Here is a 22,305-nt window from a genome sequence, read left to right on the forward strand (position 1 = left end):
CTCAGGGGGCACTCACTCAAGGAGCACTCACCCAAGGGGCACTCACTCAAGGGCACTCACTCCAAGGGGCACTCACTCCAAGGGGCACTCACTCAAGGGGCACTCACTCAGTGGGTGTAAGCGAGGACAAAAGCAGCAAAGCTGTTGTGGTTTCAGACAGAATAGACTTCACACAGCACTAGTCAGAACACGTGACAGTCACTTCAGGAAAATTAAATATTAAAATCAAACCCCTGTTTAAAATGGAGATTCAGAGTTTTTATACCGATGAAAACTGGCTCAAAATATTTGTAAATAAGAAGGAAGCTTGCACACTGAAGGTATAGTAAATGAGTCTGATTGTAGTAAAATATGCTACCAATGAAAGAAATGGAAATTACCAAAGTAAATTGATAAAAAGTAAATAAATATTTCTTGACTTAAAAAAAAAAACCAAAACACTAAAGTATTTGTCTGCATTTAAAAGACTGATAAATGAATTTACTTCCAGAACAGCAGAGCTGGGAAACACAGCAAGGCCGACTGGAGCTCCCTAGGGGAGATAATGTGGAGTCTGCCATGCTGATCGGCACAGTTCCCATCAGCATTGCCTGCAATATAATGCTGCTCAATAACAATAAATGCCGGAAAGATGGGTATCAGGGGCACAGGTCCATACTGTCACTCTCAGCAGCCTGAGGAGTCCTCTTAATGTTTTAGGAACCTCACTCAGCTCACACCAAACACTGGGACTCATTGCTTCAACCAGAAGAGATTCAAGACTAACCAGAAAAAGCAGAGATGAGATTTTTAAAAAGTAATGGAGATTAGATGATAGAGACACACTCGGGTATGGGCTTCTCAAAGAAGTTGCACAAAGTAAGACAACCAAGCGTAAGGATGGGCTTCCCACGCGAGATTTGCAGCCAAGTATTGTAACATTAGCTCTCTCTGCCACTTGAAAGTGGTAAGAAGCATTTTTATTCTTTTCTTTCTTTGTCTTATGATAAGTGAGATATAGGGTAACTTCAAACATCACTTGAATGGAATCATAATCTGATAAAGTCAGAGGCACCTAGGCTGCACAAGGAATTTGGTACATGATATTTCATTTCCCTGTAACTGGATTTTTGATGTGATTCTTAGAACATTGTAGGTTTGCAGGTGGGGAGAGAAAAGGACCTTCACCAGCTGATTTTTCTGGAATCCTTGCTTCTCTACTGCCAAAACATTTCAACCAGGCTTGCTTCAATAAGAAGCTTGCTTTCCTGCACATGTCACTTTAAGGTCCCCTGTCTTTCCACCCTGCTAGTACCATGCAGACTTACACCTGTTGGAATGAGGATAGCCTTCAAAATCCCTCAATTAAAAGGTCTGACTTAATTAAGAATCCACTTGAAGAGATTTTCCAAGTTTGATATAAGCTTCCTACATGGGAGAGGAAATGCAATCTTTTCTTAGTGTGCAAATAGGAAGTTGAATATGATCAAGTAAACTTCCCCCCAAGGAAAATTATTAGATTCTACAGCCCATGAATCTGGGAACCCCGTTTCTGCATGATTTAAAGCATTCGATGTTCTCCTTCATTTGTAATGGTTCAGGTATGGTATTGCCTGAGCCTTTAAGGAAGAGGCAAACAATTGTTTAACAAAGGACATGCAACATCTTTCAAAGACCTTTTGCTTTTCTTTTATCTTTTTCTAAAATTTAATCATAAATTCCCAAAGACTGGGTTTTTCTTGTTTTTTAAAATCGCAGTATATCTACATCGCTCATACTCTTCCCTCCGCTGTCAAACTACTCCCATGCCCCGTGCTCTCAAATTCATGGTCTCATCTTTGCTATTGTTATGTGTATATACATATGTATATGTATATATATGAATATGTGTGTGTGTGTGTGTGTGTGTGCGGGCGCTCCTGTTCATGAACAAATGTATATAAAACCTACTGAGTCCATTTAACATTATTTCATGATACAGGTATATATTGTTTTATTTCATGATGCAGGTATATATTGTTATCCTCTAGTGTGTATGTGTATCTTGGACATGACACAGGTATTTCTTGTTATACTCTTGGAGTTCAAAGAAGTGTCTTTTTTAAATTCTAGTCTGGGGACTCATCTAGGTAGTTCTCATTAGAGAACACTTCTGTAGGACTAGTGGATTTGGCAGGAGTCATGCTGCCTTGACCATTCATGTTGTTTGTTTGTTTCTGCAGTTTGGCCTGGACATGTGGACTCCTTTCTTGGTTATGTGGCTGATGTGAGAACGTAGCCTTCCTTAGACTGTGCCAGTGCATGAGCTATATGACAGGAGCTAGCCCAAGTAAAGGTGGCGGGTGAGCTGTTTAGTTGAACAAGGCAAAGTTGGCTCCCAAACCATGGGTCTGGTGCTTGGCAATGGTGTAATGGTGGCAGCAGATAGACAGAAGGAAGGGAGAGGAGAGCGGCGTCTCACCCATCAAAGGGATGATTCCATAGAGAGCAACTAGGCTGTGGGTGTGGATGTGGTGACTGGTGTGGTGAAGGATGGGGACAGAAAGAGAAACTTACCAGGCAAAGTGAACGGACCTGGTTCTCAACTGGAACCAGACTCGTGGGTATCCACGCCTGTCTCATTCCTGCACTGAGGTTTTCCCCACTTAGGATGCTGGCTGTGGGTTTGTAATATTATATTGTCCTGAGATATATTCTCTCCAGTCCTACTCTGTCTAGGACTTTTATCATGAAGACATGCTGAATTTTGTCGAAGACTTTTTCTGCATCTATTGAACATTCAATTTTTATCTTTAAGTCCATTTATGATTTATTACATTTATTGATCATGCATGTTGATCTAAACCTAAATCTCTGGGATAAAGCCAACAGTATCATGATGGGCTGTCTTTTTTATGTATAACTATATTTTATTTACATGAGAGAATTTTTACATCTGGATTCATCAAGAATATTGGCCTATAGTTTTCTCTTTTGTGTTTATTTATCTGGCTTTGATGTTAGAGTAATACTGGCTCTGTAAAAAGGGATCTAAAAGTGCTCCTTCTATTTACAGGGTGTTTGTTTTGCCTTACTAACTTAACAAGATTTGCATATAGCTCTTCTTTGAAAGTCTCGTAGAATTCTGCTGTGAGTCCATCTGGGCATGGATTCCAGTAATTTTTAAGATTATAAGAATAAGCATAATGTATCCTAAGGTGAGATGTTAGTGGTTATTAGTTGCCATGTGTTTTTAAAATTATAATACTACCTTTGATTTTTCTAGTATGTCAAGCATACAGAACCATCTGCTGGGTGATTGCTAATGTCATGATTTGCTGTCAGAATGAATGGGTACCAATGGTAGGCAACAGTCTGATCCTGTATCAAGAAGATCTAAAGTCCCTTTAATTATTTCCAAAACACTCCTGTGTTTTCTGGGAATCCAGAGTGACGGTAAAGCATGTTTCCATTTAGAGATTGCAATTCATATTTTCTTCACTCATTTTTGTTTTGTTTTTCTTTTAGCTCTGAACAAGATAAAGAAGAATGGATCAAGGTAACTCTTTTACTTTCATTTTCCTTTTCTGTGCATAAGAAATGTATGCATCAGGGCCTGGAGAGATAGCTTGGTGGTTGATTGCACTTGTTACTCTTACAGAAGCTGGGTTTAGTTCCCTGGACTTAACATGGTGACTCACAACCATGCCTAACTCCAGTTCCAAGAGTGCAGTGCCCACTTCTCACCTATGTGAGAAGGCAAAATACGTACATCAGGCAAAACACTCATAAGATAAATTTTAAAAAAGAAAAATATTTGGGCTTTTTAAATATAAACTATACAAACAAGTTCATTTAACTTTAAATTCTCATTAAAATTATTTATGTGACAAAATATACTTATTAATGTATATGTGATATTGTAATGTATGTTTTGGTTTAATTTATATTTTAGGCCCTTCAAGAGAGTATCGATGCTTTTCATCAAAGGCATGAAACCTTCAGAAATGCAATTGCAAAGGACAATGACATCCACCTAGAAGTGTCTGTAAGTTCTTATCTTTAAGATGCTCTCTCAGTGTGTTCTGAAAGCACTCTCTAGTCATTCTGTTACCAAACCTCCTCCCTGGCAATACCAGAATTGGTGATTTAGAAATAGTCATTCTCTCCAAGGTGGGTATAGTGGTAAGTGCCCAAGTGCTTTGGAAGTTTCCCTTCCTCTCCTAGAACTTGAGGATCAGAACGCGGTGCGAGCAGCGTTGGGAACGTGCTACTAGAAAGGAATAGTAATTGTTTCCACCCTGCCTTTCCATTTAGACCGCCGAGCTAGGAAAGAGGGCCCCGAGATGGATACGTGACAATGAAGTGACGATGTGTATGAAGTGCAAAGAGCCCTTCAATGCCCTGACAAGAAGGCGGCATCACTGCCGGGCATGTGGACATGTGAGTGTGATTCTTGGTTGTTATGGCAATGGTAACTATGTAGGTGAAGTGAACTCATTCTCCTGGAAACAAATAATCACTGACATTCACTTAGTAAGCCTGTTTTGTAGCTAATGATGTGCAAAGTACTGTGCTGTCTCCTGAGGGACAAGAATATGGTTAATAAAAGATCCCTGGCCTCGTGGAGATTACATTGTGAAGAAGAAAATAGATAAAAATTCAAATTAGTATGAGTGGGTTAAGAAAGCAGCCAGAAAACTGAATTGGAAAGTATTGGTCATGGAGGTTTTCAGACCAGATCTAATGAGACACAACAAGGCCTATCTGGGAGACTGATATGTGCTTAGCTGCCTAAGGGGGAAGAAAGTCTTCATCTTAGAGGGGAAGAAAGAGGTGCTCTGCACACAAGGAGCTGTGCCTACAGCCCTGGAGCTGGGCGGCCCTGAAATGCTGGGAAATCCTATAGCCAGGCAACATCAAAAGGGAAAAAAGTGACACAGATGTAGTTAGAGTGAAAATAATAAGAGAAATCAGTGTGGTTGGAAAGGCAAGAGATGAAAACCAGAGTTCAAGTGAAAGTCACAGCCTTTGCAGGGTAGGGCAAAGCCCTCTCTTTTAGCAGAAGAGAAAGACAGGTGCAAGTATGGATAAGGGAATTAGATAGGGTTTTACCGTGTGGAGCGTGTTAATAGTGGGAAATGAGGGCGTTTGAGGCCCGTGTTATCTTTTTTGTCTTGGACAGAATGATCAGCTGAAAGCAAGAGACAGGGCTGCTGTGTGAGAGTCGAGAAAAACGACTGAGTGTAAAATAGTTTCCTCCATCAGAGAAAAGCGAGCCTTGCAGTGGCGCGGGCAGACTCGTTACCCTGTGAAAGTTTCTACTTAGAAATCTAAACAGATATGAGTCAGCTTAGCCGCAATGGCTTTCTGCTTGGTTAGTTGGTTATTTCTTTTTTTAATAATAGAATCTAGCCGTGCAGGTCAGAGAAGGCAGAGAACAAGATTCATGGAGAGTAAGTGTGACGAGAAAAGCAAGGGAGAATTGTAGATGTCTGCCGTAGATAGCCATGATTAAATATTGGAAGCAGGAGAGCTAGTGCACGGAAAAGATTTCTGAGTTCAAAGCTGCATGGGCATGGACAACCGTAAGCAGGTTAGAAATATGAGGCGTCCTGGAGAATGAAGGGCAGGTATTTGGAGTTGGCACCGAAGTCCCTGGTGATGGTCCATATCGTCAGTGGCGGACCCCAAGAACAAAAGGCCCCAGTAGACTGCCTGAGAATGGCACTAGCTATTTCAGCTCAGCTTCTTTTCCTGCGCCTTCCTATAAGTTCTAAGTCACAACGACTGAGTTAGCGAGATCTTGAGATGACAGCAGAGTGTGAGAGATGGGAAGAGCCAATGGCAAGCCTCAGAAGTGCAATGGACTTTCTGAAAACAAAACAAGAGCCAAAGATTGAAACGCCCAGCTCTCAGTGCTGAAGTCCTCAGAAGTGATGCTGAGCTAATGGTCAATCACCCCCTACTTGACAGTAAAAAGTTTGATCCTACTGTGATGGTTCCGGAAGAGCTTTAAGATGCAGAGAGAAATTGGAGACTTTCTGAGTATATGTTACAAATAGAACAGTATTCACAGGGGTGGAGCTCAGAAAATAAACAGAGACTCTGGCACGGAAGTGAGGCACCGTGGAGTCAATTCTGTCTGATCTCTGAGAAGAGGATGGGTAAGCAAATCTACTGCTATGGTATCGGCTCTTTCCCGTGGTGGCATGGCAGCTGTCAGTCAGCATCCTGAGTGACAAACGCATACCTAAACAGAGCCCTCTAGCCACTATTTGGAAAATAGATTCTTGTAGCATGTTAGGATGAAGGATATAGGGAGAACCAGCCAGGCTATCAGAGTTCAAATGTGAGTGCTAATAACTTGTACTAAAAAAACAGATTGAAGCCGTGAGATGGCTGTTCTGTTTCCTATGAGAAGAGGAACAGTGAGAGGAGACAGACAGATGATGATACAGCCGGGGCCAGGGACCTTTAGAGGTCAAAGTGATGTTCAGATTCGGGCACATACATCATTAAAATACTTTAATATATTTAACATCTTTTGAAATGTTCTTAGGCTAATACAAATGTAACTTTTGTAATTAAGTTTCTTGTGTATGGATGACTATTTCCTGACTTTAATCTTCCTAAGTCTACTCATTCATTTTGAATTCCCTTTTATAAAATTAAAGGTGGTTTGCTGGAAATGTTCTGACTACAAAGCCCAGCTTGAGTACGACGGTGGGAGACTGAACAAAGTCTGTAAAGACTGCTACCAAATAATAAGTGGATTCACAGACAGTGAAGAGAAGAAGAGAAAGGGGATTCTGGAGGTAAACTCGGGCCATTCTTTGTGTTCTCAGATAGCACCGTCTAGGTCATAAGGAGCCCAGACAATGTGCTTATTCTCGCTGCATTAGCACCAGGCTAACAGTGAGCAAGAGTCATGCTTTTGCTTTAGTTTGTTGGCCTTGGACTCTTGCCTGATTATAGAAAGTAAGATGTTCAGACAAGTGCATGTTTTCTTCATGGAAAGCTTTCAATTTCATCATATATTAATGTTGCTAACCATTGCATGAAAATTTTCAAATTTGCATAAAGTACTGTTTTATTTCCTAAAACACTACTTAGCTTGCTGTGTTAAAAGATCGGTTCTTTGTGGTAATGTAATAGCCAGGGCAACAGTTTCATGACCATATCGCTGTCAAAGCCCATCTCCAGTAAGTTTGACTATTTTTTATTAGAGTTAATTCAGACTAAAATAGTTTGTATCTGATTTACATTGAAAGATGTGTTGATAAAATAAGGGTAATTTGTATAATAAAGCCTTGTGGTGGTGAGGTTGAGGTCACCTAGAGATAGAATTAAATTTTTTACATCCAAAGTCATAAATATGCTTAGTTTAATAATGCCAAAAAATCAGTAATTGTGTACTGAGCATTTATAAGAAAATACACAAAAGTCATTTGCTAACTGAGAAAGGAGCTTAAACTTCAACGTCCATTTGAGGTTAAATTGTGAGCCCACAAGCTAAAATTGTAAGTCGAAATTCTCTTAGGATATAGACATTACATAAACCTGAGGCTTTCATGGGCAGGAAGAATGAGAAGATGTTCTTCTTTGGGTGCCAGGACCAGAAGCTCAAGGCTTTAGTAGAAGTAACCTACTAGTGTGACAGAGTAGAGTGAGCCTGATCCTGTGTTTCCTAAAGAAAAGGTTTAGGCTGCTTTTATAAAATAAAAAAACTTTAACTTTTTAGAAAACCTTATGCTTGGGGAAAAATCAATTGGGTTAATTCATGTAATCAAACAAAAAATATAGTGTTTGGAGGTAGAAACTCAGCATGTCCACACATACACAGAGCATGTCTAAACCCTTCTCCTGCACCAGCCTGTGTACTGTACACTCTAGAACAGAGGCCAAGCCTTTCATGAGCAGATCAGAGGAAACACATTTACAGACCAAGAGGCCAAAGCAGTGGTTTACAGAGGTCTCTTAAGGGAGAAAGCAAATTTTTTTTTATAAATTTATTTATATATTGAGGATTTCTGCCTCCTCCCCGCCACCGCCTCCCATTTCCCTCCCCCTCCCCCGAAAATTTTTATCAGCAAAACTTAAAGTGTCTAACTCAATGTATTTGTACATTCTTTTCCACATTTTGTATGTTTCTGTAGTGTTTGTGTTTCTGCGAGTTCTTGATGTGTGTGAACACACGTTTTGAGGTGTATGTGCACATGCGTGTTCGCACATATGTAGGCTAAGGTTGCCATGAGGAACTGTCCTCAGTTGCTCCTACACGTTAGTCATTGAGGCAGGGCCTCTCAAACAAACCCGGAGCTCACAAGCATGATGTGGCTCGTCTTGCTGACCAGCCTGCTCCTGGGAGTCCTCTGTCTCCATCACCATACCTACCTGCATTTCTATGGGTTTCTGGGGCAAGAATTCCTGACCTCTTATTTGCAGGGCAAGCGTCACCTGCTGAGCCATCTCCCCAACCCTGTACGCTTCTTTCTGTCCTTTCAAACCACTGCACCATTGTTCAGGTGTTTTGGGGTTTTTTTTTGGGGGGGGGGACATTCCAAAATACATTGTTTTAGTATATGAATTTTTTGTAATTGGGACCTGTTATTCAGAACTAACCTTTTTGAGGGAGGATGGTACCTTACTCAATGTTTCCTATCATTAAGTTGCTTTGTTTGTCAAATTATTAGCTTATGGGACATAAAAAACAGTGCTGGACTGGAGCTGACTTGCAGATTGTCATTTGGTTGATGCTTCTTAAACTACCTAGGGCCACACCTTGATCATATCCCAAATCATCACTGCCCTCTCAGGCAGGGTTCTTTATTGCAGTGGTTCTCAGCCTTCCTATTGCTGCAACCCTTTACTACAGTTGCCATGTTGTTGTGACCCCAACCATGAAGTTATTCATAACTGTAATTTTGCTACCATTATGAATCGTAATGTAAATATCTGCATTTTCCGATGGCCTTAGGCAACCCCTGTGAAACTGTTGTTCAGCCCCCAAAGGGGTCACAGCCCACAGGTTGAGAACCACTGCTCTAGAGAAGCAGAGCTGGTAAAATAAATGTGTAGAACACAATACAGGTTGGGTAGTCCAACAAGGGCCATCTGTATATGGAAGAGGCCGAGAGAACCTCATAGCTGCTCAGTTCACTGCTTCAACCATCCCACTCTGGCACTGGAGGCCCGAACGATTTTTGGAAAGTTGCTGATCTTCTTCTTCTCAGGTTAGAAGCCAAGAAGCTAGATTCCAGAGTCAAAAAATGACAACAGCAACAACCATGGGAGACATGCCCTCAGCAGCACTGCTTTCCTCTGGCCTTGGGGTGTCTGAGCTGCTGCCCATCTAAGAAGGGTCTTCTCAGTTCAATGATTCCTGGAAATGTCCAAGGTGACCTGCCCAGAGTAATACTAGGTCTGTTTAGGCTGACAGTCAGGATTAACTACAAGTACCATCAGGAAACGAATGGCTTTTCCTTTGCTGTTTTGTTATTGTTGTTGTTGCTGCTGCTGCTGTTGTTTTGAGAGAGTGTCTCCCAAAGCCAAGAGTGACCTCGAACCTCTGATCCTTTTCCCATCCCCTCCCAAGTACCGAGACACAAGCACATAGCACCGTGCCTGGTTTGTGTGTTAGAGTTTGAGGAATTTGAGAAGAGCCGGGCGATGGTGGCACACGCATTTAATCCCAGCACTCGGGAGGCAGAGGCAGGTGGATCTCTGTGAGTTCGAGACCAGCCTGGTTCCAGGACAGGCTCCAAAGCCACAGAGAAACCCTGTCTTGAAAAACCAAAAAAAAAAAAAAACAAGAAAATGTTACATTTCCCCAATGACTCACATTTTTAGTGCTAGACCCATATGATACAAGAGGCTACATATGAAAAAGTATTTTTAATTTTATAAATAAAACTTAGTGGGGATTTGTTTGCTTTCTTTTTTGTTGTTTTGTTTGGGGGGTTGGTTGGTTGGTTGCGGTTTTTTGTGGTGGTTGTTCTTTTGCTTTCTTTATGTAACTACCTTTGTTATAGCCTTGATTTGGGCTCCAGCTTTCTATAGAAAAGTTTGCTGACTAATATTCTGAGCACATATTAGTTGGCACAAGTAAGGCTCCACAGCAGACGTGTGTGTGTGTGTGTGTGTGTGTGTGTGTGTGTGTGTGCGTGCGCGCGCGCGCGCGCCCTGTGGACAAAGCTGAGTAACACTGCCCTGAGGCTGTTGCAGAGGAATGGAAACAAAGCAGTTTACTTCTATTAAGCACTTAGTTAAATATTCGTTTCCCATTTATCTAGTACTTAACACATTAGTAAGCAAAGCAGAAAGCCTTTGCCTCACAAGTTTGCTCTAGTGAAATGCTTCTAGTTACAGCCTGTGAGGACCAAGGGCTGAAGGTCACAGCTTCTAGTTACAGCCTGTGAGGACGGAGGGCTGAAGGTCACAGCTTCTAGTTACAGCCTGTGAGGATGGAGGGCTGAAGGTCACCTTTTGCTTTTTTTACTCTTGCCTTATTGGAACTTTAGGGCCATAAGTTCAGTGTCTTGATTCAGGCTGACTGAGCCCAAATTCTAGCACACCAAATTCCAAATTTGTATTCCTGGGGAATGTGATTAAAAATTCTGAGCTTTAGAAACAATGAAAGCACTTAGCTTCTCAGTGTTGGTGAGAACAATACACATCTCAAGCAAAAAGAAGTTCTAAATGGTAAATGGTAAATGGTCGATAAATGCTAACTATTTAGGGACAAAGTCTAGTAATACAGAGAGTTAAAGATAACCTCAATAGGTTTTCATCTCATGATAGAGAAAAACTAGTAAATGTAAATCTACCTTTTTGGAGGGTGACTCAGGAAGACGTGTCACATGAATATACTGTGCGTTATAACTATTTCCCTTAAGGCAGGTTCATCCCTATCTGATTTATTGTGTTTATTCTTTCTCTCCATTGTATTTTCTAGATTGAATCAGCAGAAGTATCAGGAAATAGCGAAGTGTGCAGTTTTCTCCAGTACATGGAGAAGTCAAAACCTTGGCAGAAAATATGGTGCGTGATCCCCAAGCAAGACCCCCTTGTGCTGTACATGTATGGCGCTCCTCAGGTAACTGAACCACGTATGTGTTGATGACATGGACAGGACAGAGGGGGGCACGGGGACACTGATCCTCAGGAAGACAAAAGAGCTCAGGCAGTATCACTGTGTCCTATTTTTTAAAAATAATGAAAACTAAAACCAATTTGGTTGATTTAAACAGATGGTTCTTTTCATACCTGCATATTATTCACTGGGTAAATGGTTGGTCCCTTTTCGTCTCTTTTCCTTAGTTAGTGAATGAGGAAAAGTCAGTTGAGTAGGAACACAAAAGTGAGGAGAAGGAAAGTGAAGTAAAGAGGGAGCACGCCTGTGTAATGATGGGAAACGCGGGACGCTTACACACCGGTGTCACAATGGGAGACATGGGACGCTTACACACCGGTGTAACGATGGGAGACATGGGACGTTTGCACACCGTTGTAACGATGGGAGACATGGGACGTTTGCACACTGGTGTAATAATGGGAAACATGGGACATTTGCACACTGGTGTAATAATGGGAAACATGGGACACACTGGTGTAATAATGGGAAACATGGGACGTTTGCACACTGGTGTAATAATGGGAAACGGGACGTTTGCACACTGGTGGAATAATGGGAAACAGGGATGTGTCATGTGGTTGGTTTTGTTGTTGATAGTGATCGAGACCTAAGGACAGAGTAGCTTGAAAGGAAGAGAGAGTTTACATAAATCTTGTATTAAGATTAAATTAATACTAAACTCTGTAACAAATTTTTATGACCCATATACAGCTAAGCTGGACCCCTGGGGTCAACTCTAATGCCAGTTTAGTTTCCAGCACAAGCTTTGAAAGTAAACAACATGTAAACCAACTATACATTCGTTCATTCACTTTGAAAACATAAAGAATTAAATTTGTCAGATTTGAGCTTCATCGTACCTCAAGAACTAGTAATTTTTTTTTTTTTTAGAAAATCCCTAAAAATGCCAAGGTATACATCTTATTCTACTTTCCTGTTTTTCCTGTTCATAAATAACTTGAATCAATCATTAAAGGCAATAGCATTATTAATTCTTAGTAATGATTGCTGGCTTAAACATTAAGAAGCTGTTTGTTATTCGCCTCGGTCTCCTCTCCTCACTCAGTGGAGAAGTGCACAGGCTCTGATGAGCACAGGAGCAGGCGCCACACCAGCGCTTCCCGGCTCATCTGGGTGTCAACTCTGCTCCATCCATTCCATTCCGTCAGCATCAACACGGACCCCATAGACGCTATAACCACATTCATCCTATTCCGTCAGCATCAGCACGGACCCCATAGTCACTAATATCACATTCATCCTATTCCGTCAGCGTCAGCACGGACCCCATAGACACTAAAATCATGTTCATTCTATTCTGATCAGCATTAGCACGGACCCCATAGACACTATAACCACTCTTTGTCCAAAGAGAGTCCATAGAGTGAGGACCTGGGGGTCAGTATCAAAAGAGAGTTTTGTGTGGCAAGGACCACATGTAACTCTGTAACAATATAATGCACACTCATATGTACAATGTCCTTTGCTCAGGACGTCAGAGCGCAGGCCACCATACCGCTCCTGGGCTACATCGTGGACGACATGCCAAAGAGTGCAGATCTGCCACACAGTTTCAAACTGACCCAGTCCAAGTCTGTGCACAGCTTTGCTGCCGACAGTGAGGAACTGAAGCAGAAATGGCTGAAAGTCATCCTTCTAGCTGTCACAGGGGAGACACCAGACGGCCCAAGTGAGCATCTAGACACCCCGAACAACCTCCCTGGACCCAAGAGAAAGTCAGAATGCTGAACTCCAGCAGCTGCCAGTGTCTCAAGTAAGACAAATAGCTCAAGACACCCCAACTCTCCGTCCTCGTCTCTTAGCACTTTACATTGAAAACTGTGGTTTCATAAACACATCTTTTGGGGACTTTTTAAATATGTTTGTATACTCTTAATAAAATCAATGTGCAGGGCCATTCTTCTGTTGAAGTTCTGAAATAATGTGCAAAGTGGAACATTTTTGATAAGCTATTCCTTAATTATGTATGTTGACCTTGAGGGGGTGGGGAACCGATTGTCAATTGACTGTGTCACTACCTGGTTATAATGGGCCTTTTGTTTAAGGCCTTCAATGTCTTGTTCACATGTAGGACTTGTAACAGTGGGAAGGATATACCTTTGTGTAACCAAAAGAGATCTTTGGTAAAAAGTACAGGGACAGTTTAGAGTATCGTATGAACGTGTCTAGTTTGTAAGTCTCATGCTACAGAAATCGTGTCTGTTCTTATAAAACACAAAAAAGATAGGTTGCTAATGTTCCCACTTTTGACTTAAGATAATACTTGTTTTTGCAGAATTACTCCTAATAATAAACTATCTAAAATATAAATCAATTTACTTGTATAGAGTATTGAAAATAAGTATGAACATGTGAGCTTTTCTCTTCAGCTTTAGTTTCGTTTTCACTCTGGCTCATTTTTTAAGTGTAAAACCTATATTATCTCTGAACTCAGCACTGTTCTAAACTTAAGAAGAAAATTTTGGTGATTTCTGTTGAACTGATTGGAATCCAAATGTAGTGATATTTTTATAGTAAAGTAGCAGTAATTTATGTGGTGTAGGATAGAGTCTGAATTCCAACAGTATTTTTAGAGTACTATTTTTTAGTTCTGTACCTATTTAAAACAGTGCCTCTCTTAGAAGGTGCTATTAATACTTATTTAGATAAAAGATGGGGGGTTTAGTTAATGTTAACTAAACATTATTATTTTACCTACTCTGACTATTCTCAACTTAAGTGCACTTTGGTCACTGAGATAAAAAAATTGTATGGATTATTTTACTTTTTACAATAACATACTTGTCTTAGTAATTTAATATCATCATGTACAAAACCTTTTACTAAAGCTTGAACTATATAAGACATGTAACCGTATACAGACCTGGGTTATGTGGAAAACATGTTTAATGTTTTCCTCTCTATAAGAACATCGTGAGTGGAAATGAGGATGACATAGAATGAACACGTACGAGTGCTGTGGGAGCCTTCCTTCTGTCAGTTACAGAACACAGCCCATACATGTGCCAGCTCACGTGGGAGAAGGCATCCTTAGAGAGTGAGTAGAGAAAAATCCTGCCGACTCATGCGCTAGAGAACAGAGCGGAAATCCGTATTGCGGAGTCCACGCAGGTATCCAGGAGGTGCGGAGCGTTGGAGAAAGTGGAGTTCTTCTCTCTTTTTATCCCGCATGGAATCTCAGATGGACTATAGCTGTCTGTTATAAGGTCTACTCTCCAGTAGTTTGTGACTGAATTGCCTATTTAACCTCTAAACTTTTCTCATAGGAGAGGTTTTCTCTCACTTTTTCATACTCTAAATTTACTGTACCGTTTCCTAGGAATCCACAAGAATGTCTCCACTACACACAGTCTTTAAGGGCTACACTTGAGACCACCACACATCTAAACAGCTCATGCTGCATAAGAAAGGTCTCTTGTTTTTTTCCTACTCCAAAGGAGCAAGGGAACCACTTAGGTTCCCTTTATCCATGAAATACCAGACCTGATTATTAACATTAAACCATCAACTCAGAGCCACCAATGGGAGAAACAAAAAGCCAGTTTCTTATTCGCTACTAAATGAGGCCCAAATAAAAAGAAATTGTACATTGTTTCTCTTTTCTGGTTGTCAACATTGGTGCTGCATTTGGGTGGGAGGAAAAGAGGCAGGTGTGCAGGGTACCTGTTGGCAAAAGGAAACAATAACTAGACCCGTGACTTTACTTTTCATAGCTCAAGAAAAGAGAAGCGGTGAGATTGTAGAATGACTATCAAAATAAAGATTACTTTTGTAAATATGAATAGAAGAATGAATGGGATATCCCACTTAGAAGATTTATGTCAGATTACTTAAAAAATATATTTGATCAGCAAGAAGACTACATGTTTGCCTACCAGAAAATTCTTGTATAGAAGTAATGTGGATAGATGCTCGGTGTTGCGTAACTTAGATTATTGAAAGAATACTCATAAAGAAGATGTTAGCATGCTCTTATTTTTCATTAAATAAGGAATGTTAGTTCCAGAAGAAGGGCTGTGGCCATTTCAGTCACCACCTTAACTGCTCTGTCTGTACGTACTCTTAGCCAAGCACAGTGAGCAGCTGTCCCATCTCGCTCTCAAGAGAATCCCTAATAATTTCAGTAGGAGAAGAGAAGTGATAGAGTAATATTAGTTACATCTTAAAACCGCAACTCTGGGGCTAAGGAGACTTCTATGCAAAGATGAGAAAGAGAGTTCAGTCAGCTCTCCAGAACGCACGCCAAGGCCAGGTGAGCATGGCCCAGCACAGCAGGGGCAAGGGCAGGAAACTCTGGTGCAGGTTCAGGCCAGGTGAGCATGGCCTAGCACAACAGGGGCAGGAAACCCTGGTGTGAGTTCTCTAGCCAGAAGAGCAAAAGCAGGGAGTATAAGGACAGCACATAACCTTGCCCCAGTGAGGTAGAGCAGTGCCATGGCATGACGTAAAACTCAGTTCTCTACACATATGCACAACTACCCAAGTTTATGTGAACACATGCATGGATAACATGGATAACATGCATGTGTACATATATTTGAAAAATTGATTTAAAAAGTTGTAATTTGAGAGGTTATTAGAATAATTAACCCTCTTTCTGAGATAGCTGAGGTTTCGTGATAAATTGAGCCTGAAAATATCCGTTGCTCTCCTATCCAACTAAATGTTCTGCATGGTTCTTAGTTGGTTGTTTCCGCTAATTCAGTGCTTTCAAAAGTCATCTTCAAGAAAAGTGTCCTTCTTTCAAACTGAAGAAAATATTTACTTGGTAAAAACTGTTATTCATTCAAGGCATTCCACCCTTTCGACTGAAGTGTTGCTTTTGTTGACAGTCTACCATCTGGGAACTGTGAGGTGTGGTGTATACTTTTATCTTGTGTTTTAAATGGAGTCCAATAATGACAAATGCCACTAGCCACTGTTGTAGTAATGCCAAGCAATGAGACTCTCCAGGTGTGAGTTGAAGGCCCTAAGAGAATCAACTTCCTAGGAGTGATGTGGTCATTGAAGTTGTTGAGCACAGGGAAAGGGAGAAAGGGAGGGCATTGTTCCATGGTTTCAGATTCTGTCAACTCTGTTGAATTTTTGCAAACGATACAAATAGTGAAGCAGTTATATCTTCTGATCTGTTTTATCAGCTGTGTTGTGTTTTCTGTGAATTGAATTCAACACAAAGGCTGCCATACTATCTTCCTTAGGTGACCTACATCAACTATTTTTAGTTATAAGAATTAACCTTGTAAATGTTTCCTGTAGAATTTTCTGAGCTGTCTTTGTTGCAGTCACAACTCTTTAAAAAACTGTCAATTCCATGGTACTTCAGGGTTATTGAAGAGTCACTGATGCCTTCTAGAAACTTCTCCCAAAAATACTTCTGGAGTTCATGATTCCATTCTTCTTTCTCCTTGTTGAGATAGAAGTGGTTTCTTCCTTCAATTATTTTCAGATATCGTTCGTTTATCTCTAAAGCCTTAAGTTACTCAGAGCATTTGTCTGCAATGCATTGCTAATCATGAGCTCCCGGCAGTGTGTTCCCATCACAAATGAGCGCGAATGAGAACAAATAAATGGCTAGGAAGCATAGGTCTTATTGTGGCAGTTATCTCTGCTGCTATACAGAGTAGAAAGTAGCTTTACTTTCTTACATCACTGATGTTCATGTTCATAGATCTAAGATAAGCACATGGTATTTATAATCTAAAATTTGACAAACAGAGTATCTTAGTGTTGTGTTCTTCAAGAGTGTATAAATACAAGAACTGTGGCTAAAGAGTTCCTCTTGTTGGGATTATGTTGATAACTGTAGTGGATCCTGTAGCTTCTCCATTCTTAGTTTTATTAGAATCAAATTACTTTTTATTTTAATATAACTATCGAACTATAGCTTCCCTAGATTTGAAAAAAGAGAGTATTAGACCACTAGATCCTATCTAAAAACCCCGTCTGTGACTTTATATGTATATGTATAAATGTAAAAGTTATTACTCTTCAATTCTCACCAAAGGAACAAAATTTTATGTAAATTTTAATTTAAGTATGTTAACAAAAATTATTCACATGTATTTAATGTTATAATCCATCTTTACTCACGCCCCTCAATCTTGCTAAGTTAAGGATGAGACAATGATGCTTTTGTTACATTGTTAAAATAGAGAGGAATGATGTTAGCAAGGGAAACAACAAGGAATGAATGAATGTGGATAAATGGACTACTGGTCTCCAGGGAAGAGCAGCATATAAAAACACTAAACTGTACAAGGGAAATCAAGTAGAAGATATCCATGTACTTGTTTGTTGATGAAATCCTTGGACCCAGGCTATAACCTTAGCCTCTAAATTATAGATGACACTATCTTATTATTACTTTATTTTTCCTTAAGCTTTTAAGAGATAATTTTATTCTATAAAGGATTGTCTGCTGGCTTTGATTCTAAATTCAACTTTCTAAGCTAAGGGCATGGCCAAATGCTGTGTCTTTTCTATATTTCAAGATAAAATAACACATGGCTTCTATAAGACAGTTAATTTGTTGGGGGGGGCATTACATAAAGGTTATCTTTTGTCCTAAAATTCATTTTAGTCAATTGAGTAAAATATTAAGTTATATGTTAATATATTTTAATAGGTGAATACTAAATACAAAGTAAAGACAAGTTTGGGAACAAACAGACCATAGAGCCCATTGTGATGACAGATTGCATTGTATATTATGGTATATGAGGACTCAGATATATCATAGATCCATTCATATATAAAGCCAAACTGGTATTTCATTTTTTAAGAGATAATTGTTATTTAAAAAGTAAGTATTATCTTGATTTTTCTTTTGACTTGTTGACTGAGTTTGATAGGGCATATCAGAATATTATAGTTGACTCTAATGTGAAAAAATAAACACCCAATTTTCCAGTGGTATGAATGTAAAATACTTGGACATAGTGTATATATAGTGTAACATCTGTATATTTAATCATAAAGGCAGATAATCGAATACATTGTACAATTAAGTCCTTCAATTTTTGTTAAATATGAAACGTTTGTATCTTGTAAATAAAGATATCCTTAAATTGGTTCTGGAGCCTTGGCTGTTAATTCTACTGGGAATGTGTGTTTAGTGGGCATGGTTTTGATTTTCTGATCAGAAATAAAAAGGTTATTCCAACAGGCTATTGATGCTTCCAGTCTCCAGGCATTAACAAACTAAAGAAAATTCTAAGAAACTTTCAAATGTGACATCATGAATAAAACTTTTCCAGAGATCCCATTTTATATAAGTTCTCTTTGGTGAGTTTACTTCTTTTTGTTCTAGAGTTTTCAAATGTTCTGTTAATTCACTAGTGTGGGATTTTTCCAGCTTCTTTATGTAGGCATTTAGTGCTTTGAACTTTCCCACAAATCTATGAACACCTGATTTTCGACAAAGGAGCTAAAAGTATACAATGGAAGAAAGAAAGTATCTTCAACAAATGGTGCTGGCATAACTGGACATCAACCTGTAGAAGAATGAAAATAGATCCATATCTATCACCATGCACAAAACTCAAGTCCAAATGGATTAAAGATTAATCTGACCATACTGAACCTGATAGAAGAGAAAGTGGGAAGTAGTCTACAACACATGGGCACAGAAGACCACTTCCTACATAGAACCCCAATAGCAGAGACAATAAGAGCAACAATGAATAAATGGGACCTCCTGAAACTGAGAAGCTTCTGTAAAGCAAAGGACACTGTCATTAAGACAAAAAGGCATCCTACTGAGTGGGAGAAGTTCTTCCCCAACCCCACATCAGACAAAGGTCTGATCTCCAAAATATATAAAGAACTCAAGAAACTAGACATTAAAACTCTAATTAACCCAATTAAAAAATGGGGTACTGAACTGAACAGAGAATTCTCAACAGAAGAAGTTTAAATGGCCAAAAGACACTTAAGGTCATGCTCAAACTCCTTAGCGATCAGGGAAATGCAAATCAAAACAACTCTGAGATATCATCTTACACCTGTCAGAATGGCTAAAATCAAAAACACCAATGATAGGCTATGCTGGAGAGGATGTGGAGTGAGGGGAACACTCATCCATTGTTGGTGGGGATGCAAACTTGTGCAACCACTTTGGAAATCAGTATAGCAGTTTCTCAGGAAACTGGGAGTCAACCTACCTCAGGACCTAGCAATTCCACTCTTGAGAAGATACCCAAGAGATGCCCAATCATACTACAAAAGCATTTGTTCAACTATGTTCATAGCAACATTATTTGTAATATCCTGAACCTGGAAACAACCTAGGTGCCCCTCAATAGAAGACTGGATAAAGAAGGTGTGGCACATATACACTTTAGAGCTCTACTCAGCAGTAAAAAAAAAAAAAAATGACATCTTGAATTTTGCATGCAAATGGATGGAAATAGAAAACACTATCCTGAGTGAGATAATCCAGATCCAAAAAGATGAATATGGTATATACTCACTCATAAGTGGATTCTAGCCATAAATAAAGGACATTGAACCTATAATTCGTGATCCTAGAGAAGCTAAATAAGAAGGTGAACCTAAAGAAAAGCATATAGTCATCCTCCTGGATATTGGAAGTGGACAAGACTGCCGGACAGGGGTTAGGAGCACGGGGGTGGGGTGGGGGTGGGAATAAGGGGAGATGGGGAGAGAGAAGGGAGAGGGGAGGATGGGGAGAGCTTGGGAGAATGGGATGGTTGGGATGGAGAGGGGTGGTTGTGGGAGCAGGGAAGTAGATATCTTAATTAAGGGAGCCATTTTAGGGTTGGCATGAGACTTGACTCTGGAGGGGTTCCCAGGTGTCCACAGAGATGTCCCCAGCTTGTTCCTTGGGCAGCAGAGGAGAGGGTACCTGAACTGGCCCTATCCTATAGCCACACTGATAAATATCTTGCATATCACCATAGAACCTTCATCTGGCGATGGATGGAGATAGAGACAGAGACCCACATTGGAGCAGTGGACTGAGCCCCCAAGATCCAAATGAGGAGCAGAAGGAGGGAGAACATGAGCAAGGAAGTCAGGACCGCAAGGGGTGCGTCCACCCATTGAGATGCTGGGACTGATCTAATGGGAGATCACCAAGGCCAGTTAGACTGGAACTGATGGAGCATGTGATCAAACCAGACTCTCTGAATGTGGCTGACGGTGGGGGCTGACTGAGAAGCCAAGGACAATGGCGCTGGGTTTTGATTCTACTGCATGGATGTGCTTTGTGGGAGCCTAGTCTGTTTGGATGCTCACCTTCCTGGACCTGGGGGGAGCAGGGAGGACCTTGGACTTCCCATAGGGTAGGGAACCCTGACTGCTCCTTGGACTGGAGAGGGAGGGGGAGAGAGGAGGGAAGTAGGAGGATGGGAGGAGGTGGAAATTTTCAATAAAAAAATAAATAAAATAAAATAATTGAAAAAAAGAAAAAATAGATATATAGATCTGCGAAATAAAATTGAAGCTTCAGACATAAGCCGCACACACCTATGCCTGATGTTTGATAAAGAAGCCAGAAATTGACGCTGGAAAAAAAAGTTTATCTTCAACAAATGGTGCTGGTCAAACTGGATGGCTATACATAGAAGAATCGAAATAGATCCATGCTTGTCACCCTGCACACACAAGGCCAGCTGGCCTGGGTCTGAAAAAACCTGGGATAAAACCGGACTCGCTGAACATAGCAAACAATGAGGACTGCTGAGAATTCAAGAACAATGGCAATGGGTTTTTGATCCTACTGCACGTACTGGCTTTGTGGGAGCCTAGGCTGTTTGGATGTTCACCTTACTAGACCTGCAAGGAGGTGGGAGGTCCTTGGACTCCCCACAGGGCAGGGAACCCGGTCTGTGCTCTTCGGGCTGATGAGAGAGGGGGAGTTGTTTGGGGGAGTGGGAGGGATATGGGAGGCGGTGGTGGGGAAGAGACAGAAATCATAAATAAATACATACATACATACATACATACATACATACTCAACTCCAAATGGATCAAAAATATCAGCATAAAACCAGATACACTAAACCTGACCAAAGAGAAAGTGAGGAATAGCCTTGAACTCATAAGACAGAAAAAGACTTTCTGAACAGAACACTAATAACACATGCACTCAGAGCAACAGTTAATAAATGGGAACTCCTAAAACTAAAAAAGCTTCCATATGGCAAAGGACATCATTTGGACAAAACAACAGGCTATATACTGGGAAAAGATTTTTACCAACTATACATCTGATAGAGAGCTAATACCTAAAATATGTAAGAAACTAAAAAGTTGGACACCAAGAAAGCAATGCAGTTAAAACTTAGGTACAGGTCAAATCAGAGAATTGCCAAAAGAGGAAACTCAAGTGATTAAGAAGTGATTAAAGTAATACTCAACATCCTTAGTCATCTGGGAAATGAAAATCAAAACTAAGGATATAAGAGAAATCTTACAGAAATCCACAAGTTAGCAAACTAATTTCAAAATACAACTTTAAACAACAGGGAGTTTGAACAGAGGCACCCTGTGCATTTAGACAACACTACTCCCAGGAGATACAAGCTACCATGTGAAAGCCACAGTGCAAGGAAGGCATCAGATACTTTCCTAGAAATTATTGGTCAGAGAGCCTCCAGAAGTCTGCACAACAACACAGGCTACTGCCGTTACCCTTGATTACAACTACATTGTAAGACCCTGTTGGCTGAAACACAGCACTTGGGCTTCAAGGCAGAGAAATCATTAATGATGTTACCCAGTTCTCAACCCTGCACGCTACAAAACTGACCTGCCAGGCAAGGCGTGCCCACTGATGTTACAGTGGCATGATTGTTATGAGGTAATTAGTGTCTTTCTGATCGAATTTTCTATAGGAGGGATTTTTTTATATCTTGACCACAGTTTCCCCTCCCTCTTCTCCTTCCATTTCCTGCCTCCCAACTAACTGCCCTCTGCCCTGCCCACACCCCATATACTTCTTCATTTCTATTCAGAAAAGGGCAAGTACCCCATGAATATCAACCAAACATGGCATATCAAGTTGCAGTAAGACTATGCACCTCCCTCTGTATTAAAGCTGGATAAGGGAAAGTGTCCCAGCAAGAGTCAGAGACAGCCCCAGCTACCACTGTCAGGATTCCCACAAGAAGACCAAGCTACATACTGTAACATATATGTAGGTCAGACCCATGCAGGCTTCCTGG

General features: G+C 40.5%; 1 protein-coding gene across 5 annotated transcripts in view; it reads left to right on the forward strand.

Annotated features, from left to right (window-relative positions):
- Fgd4 (FYVE, RhoGEF and PH domain containing 4) overlaps positions 1 to 18,187 on the forward strand; it is a 149,681-nt gene extending 131,494 nt beyond the window's left edge. For all 5 annotated transcript variants that reach the window (XM_026777617.1, XM_026777616.1, XM_013354883.2 and 2 more), the window contains 6 exons: positions 3,487 to 3,517; positions 3,914 to 4,006; positions 4,276 to 4,401; positions 6,636 to 6,776; positions 10,916 to 11,056; positions 12,587 to 18,187. In XM_026777617.1, the coding sequence (XP_026633418.1) occupies positions 3,487 to 3,517; positions 3,914 to 4,006; positions 4,276 to 4,401; positions 6,636 to 6,776; positions 10,916 to 11,056; positions 12,587 to 12,844 (790 nt within the window). In that variant the 3' untranslated portion in view covers positions 12,845 to 18,187. The remainder of the gene's footprint in view (positions 1 to 3,486; positions 3,518 to 3,913; positions 4,007 to 4,275; positions 4,402 to 6,635; positions 6,777 to 10,915; positions 11,057 to 12,586) is intronic.
- The last annotated feature ends 4,118 nt before the right edge of the window (positions 18,188 to 22,305 follow it).

This window comes from Microtus ochrogaster, unplaced genomic scaffold, assembly GCF_000317375.1.
Source record: "Microtus ochrogaster isolate Prairie Vole_2 unplaced genomic scaffold, MicOch1.0 UNK77, whole genome shotgun sequence".
Taxonomy (NCBI): domain Eukaryota; kingdom Metazoa; phylum Chordata; class Mammalia; order Rodentia; family Cricetidae; genus Microtus; species Microtus ochrogaster.